The sequence below is a fragment of the Pundamilia nyererei genome, unplaced genomic scaffold (genome assembly GCF_000239375.1).
Source record: "Pundamilia nyererei isolate P.nyererei 1_Seehausen unplaced genomic scaffold, PunNye1.0 scaffold00444, whole genome shotgun sequence".
NCBI lineage: Eukaryota > Metazoa > Chordata > Actinopteri > Cichliformes > Cichlidae > Pundamilia > Pundamilia nyererei.
Window position 1 is genome coordinate 120,720 of NW_005187845.1, and position 3,861 is coordinate 124,580.

The 3,861-nt window shown below is 38.6% G+C and overlaps 1 protein-coding gene across 2 annotated transcripts in view; it reads right to left on the reverse strand.

Moving 5' to 3' along the window:
- Positions 1 to 274: 274 nt before the first annotated feature.
- Positions 275 to 3,861, reverse strand: part of LOC102210322 (NACHT, LRR and PYD domains-containing protein 12-like) — a 35,898-nt gene continuing 32,311 nt past the window's right edge. For both annotated transcript variants that reach the window (XM_005753623.1, XM_005753621.1), the window contains 3 exons: positions 2,675 to 2,851; positions 1,257 to 1,430; positions 275 to 755 (listed from right to left, as the gene is read on the reverse strand). In XM_005753623.1, the coding sequence (XP_005753680.1) occupies positions 743 to 755; positions 1,257 to 1,430; positions 2,675 to 2,851 (364 nt within the window). In that variant the 3' untranslated portion in view covers positions 275 to 742. The remainder of the gene's footprint in view (positions 756 to 1,256; positions 1,431 to 2,674; positions 2,852 to 3,861) is intronic.

A 3,861-nucleotide genomic window follows, 5' to 3' on the forward strand; every position in this document is an offset into this window, starting at 1 on the left:
TTAGCAGTCTGAATGGCCCAAAGGAAGAAGGGGCATCAGTGACCAACATATTTCCATCACTGTGACTGTGAAAACAATTTACCATTGATCAGTGTGCTTCCCGTTCCACTCTGTTATACTCTGCTAATCTGTCAGATGTGTCATTTTGTTAAACGTGAAGATAGCTGAGTGTCCTGCAGCCAACCAAATCTGCCTGTGGGTCCAATTAAAGGGACCTAAAGCTGTGTTAGTTAAAATTAAAATTCTGGGACACCAGCAGCTTTTTGGTGTAGACAGAAGTTTATTGTGAGAAAGAACAGAATAAAATTGAACATGTAAATACAAATAATGTTGATGGCACCTCTCCACTGACCATCTCCACATAACATATCCGCAGCGCTTTCACTTCCCTATTGTACAGTTATAGATCAAAGGTTTAATCAGCTTATAACCAATGTCAACCTTCATTTATCTTTTCATCCTTATTTTTTTGTTTTCATTACGATAACACAAGTTGAATCACACCATCATCCTATTACATTACAGTTAAAAGTTGGATTTCATGGTAATTAGTGCAACAGATTATTTTTTTTAACATTTTACATGACCTTTCCATCTAATTCTTTGTGCTTGTTGAGGTCTTCTATCTTCAAAACTCTGTGATCTTTCCCATTCACAGGATCTGTACACACAAGCTACTGCTTCTTCAGCCTCTCCATATCATCAGGACACAGGTCACTCTCTGTCAGCATACACAAGTTTATCAGAGCTTCCACCTGCAAATATACATAGACATTTGTGAACATGGGAAACGACTTAATTTTTTTCAGTGGAGGGGGGATATTTAGACATCAGCAGACAAAGTCAAACTAGCCTTCGCTTGACTGAAGGTATGACAGCTCCACCTCCACTTTAGACTCTTTTATTCAGATTGATCATTCTGGCTTCAATAGTCACTTTCCCCAAACCATCATCGACGTAATGCTACAAGACTGCTCAAATAAGTTCTACAGTTAATTAATGTTTCAATCTTAAATATGATTAAGCTATTTGTATCAATAGGTTATGCGCTACAAGCCTTTAAGGTGGCAGGAATTAAACATTACTTACAAATCTGTGACTTGATCCAGCTATCTACAAAGCTATACAAATATCTAACAATTACATGGGGAAAATCAGCCTCATAGGCTATAGGTTTACAGAAAATATTAAAAGAAAATACATACATTTAGTAATAAATGTAAAGCAACATGGGCACACTTAAACCATCCACTGACCTCAGAGTCTTCAGTCCACAATTTGGTTTCTCCACCAGATCACACAGCTGCCTCATGTCTGCATCTTTCAGTTTATTGTCAGTTAAGTCTAGCTCTTTTAGATGTGAGGGGTTGGATTTCAGAGCTGAGGCCAGAGCTGCACAACTGATTTCGGACAAACTGCAGCTATCCAGTCTGAAGAAAGAACATAAATTCATTAGACAAACTTTCTAAATTAAATTACTCAGTGTTTCATATCTCTTCCGCACACAAGAAAGTTTAGAGAATATATATAAATTCAGAAAAAGAAAAATCCAAACAGCACATGCCAAAATTCTTTAAGAAATGCTTTGAAAAGTGTTGAAAGGTGTATCTCTATGTCTTTTGAGGCTATTGCTATTTTCCTATGAGATACATGTTTTTTACCTTAAATAACTTAAATGAATATCTTTTATTTTTTTTATTTTTTAAAATTGGCCCAGCTTTGGCCCATGGGACCTCCCTGGGCTCATCCTGACAGAGCAACATGGATCCACCCTCTTTTGGACCCACCAATCACAAGAGGAGCTATGGGGATCCTCTGCAGAATGAAGTAGGCAATGGTCAGGGGTGAAGTCCCTGGGGTTTTTAATCTAATCCAAAACTGGTTCTAGTGAAATCAATGTCACCTCTCTGCAATAGGTGTAGGCTGCTGGGGGATTCCCATGATTCACTGGGTGTCTCTTCTTCAATCACTATGTTTTAATAGACCTCTCTGCACTGAATCATATCTGTTATTAATCTCTGTCTCTCTTTCACAGCATGTCTTTAACCTGTCTTCCTTCTCTCTCCCCAACCGGTCACAGCAGATGGCCCCGCCCGTCCCTGAGCCTGATTCTGCCGGAGGTTTCTTCCTGTTAAAAGGGAGTTTTTCCTTCCGACTGTTGCCAAAGTGCTTGCTCACAGGACGTCATATGATTATTAGGTTTTTCTCTGTATCTATTATTGTAGGGTCTAGCTTACAATATAAAGCGCCTTGAGGTGACAGTAGTTGTGATTTGGCGCTGTCAAGAGGTGTTTCTCCATGCCACATTCCCTATCTATTTCATTTTGTTTTTTCAGCCTTCTTTGTGTACATACAGTCTTTTGTTTGTTTTTTTTCTATTGTTTTTCATTTCTTTCCTTTTGTTGTTTTGTTATGGCCTCTGTATCTTCCATGCACTGTTTAGGTTTGACCTTTGCTGTTTTTCTGTGATTCCTCATATTTAGATTTTTTTTTTATATACACTGATGTTTGGTTTTTGCACATCTTTCAAGCAGCCAGAAACCATTATTTCTTTAGCTATTTTTGCATTCTGTCATCCGACCTTGCACCTCTAATATATAATCTAAGAGAATTATTATAACATGAGCTTTGTGTCACCACAGTCTTTATATCATAAAAAAATGACTTGTCTGACCTCAGAATCTCCAGTCTACAGTGCCGACTCTCCAGAAAACCACAGAGCTGCTTCACTCCTGAATCCTGCAGGTCGTTGTTGTGACTCAGGTCCAGTTCTCTCAGATAGGAGGGGTTGGACTTCAGAGCTGAGCCCAAAGGAGTACAGCTAATCTCTGACAAACAGCAGCCCATCAATCTGAATTAAGGAAATTATATTGCAGAATGACAAAGACATTTAATATAGGACTAATATAGGACATCCAAAAGCATTTCCATTCATTTCATTTTCATTCTTTGTAATCCCTCTGTGTATCCCCAGGTTAGTTTGTTATCTAGGTTTAGGTTTCTGTTATTATGCTTCCCCCATGTCCCTTCTTGTGTTGTCAGTTTTGTCTCTGTTTTTCACTTTCTTTTTGTGTGTCGAGGTTGTGTCTCTGCAATCTGTACTTTCAGCCTTATTTTGTCAGTGTCTTGTGTTAAGTTTCTGTTTTATTGTTTTGTAGTACTGAGTTTAATTATACTTTTTCTGGCCTTGTTGTCTCTCTCTGGTTCCATGTTTAGTCAAAATCAGTGTCTGTTTCCCCTTTCCTTGTGTATATCATCTGTTTTCTGTTTTATTCTGATAGCCACTTGTCCTGCATGCATCATGATCATTTTTGCTTCCCCTGTTTCCTCTCCTGTTTATATTGTCTGTATCTCTAGCTGTGCATTGTCGTGATCTCCCTTATTTCGCCAGCTGTGTGTCCTGTTAGTGTCCAGTGTAGTTTCATTGCTAATATTTCTCAGTGTATGTTTACTTCAGTTCTTTGTATTTTAGTTGCCTGTGACTGTAGTAATAAAGCTGTTTCAAGAACTCAGGCGGTCAGCACTCTGTACAGGCCAGTCAAATTGTTCCACACCAAACTCACTTATCCATATCTTTATGTGTCTTCGTTTCTCCACTGGTGAGCAGTCATGTTGGAGCAGAAAGGGCCATCACCAAACTTTTCCCAAAAATTTGGGAGCATAACATTGTCATTGCTTCTTAATTCAGATAAAACTGAGGTTATTGTACTCGGCCCTGAAAATCTTACTTATGGTATCTAACCAGATTCTTACTCTGGATGGCATTACCTTGGCCTCCAGTAACACTGTGAGGTACCTTGGAGTCATTTTTGACCAGGACATGTCCTTCAATGCACATATTAAACAAATATGTAAGACTGC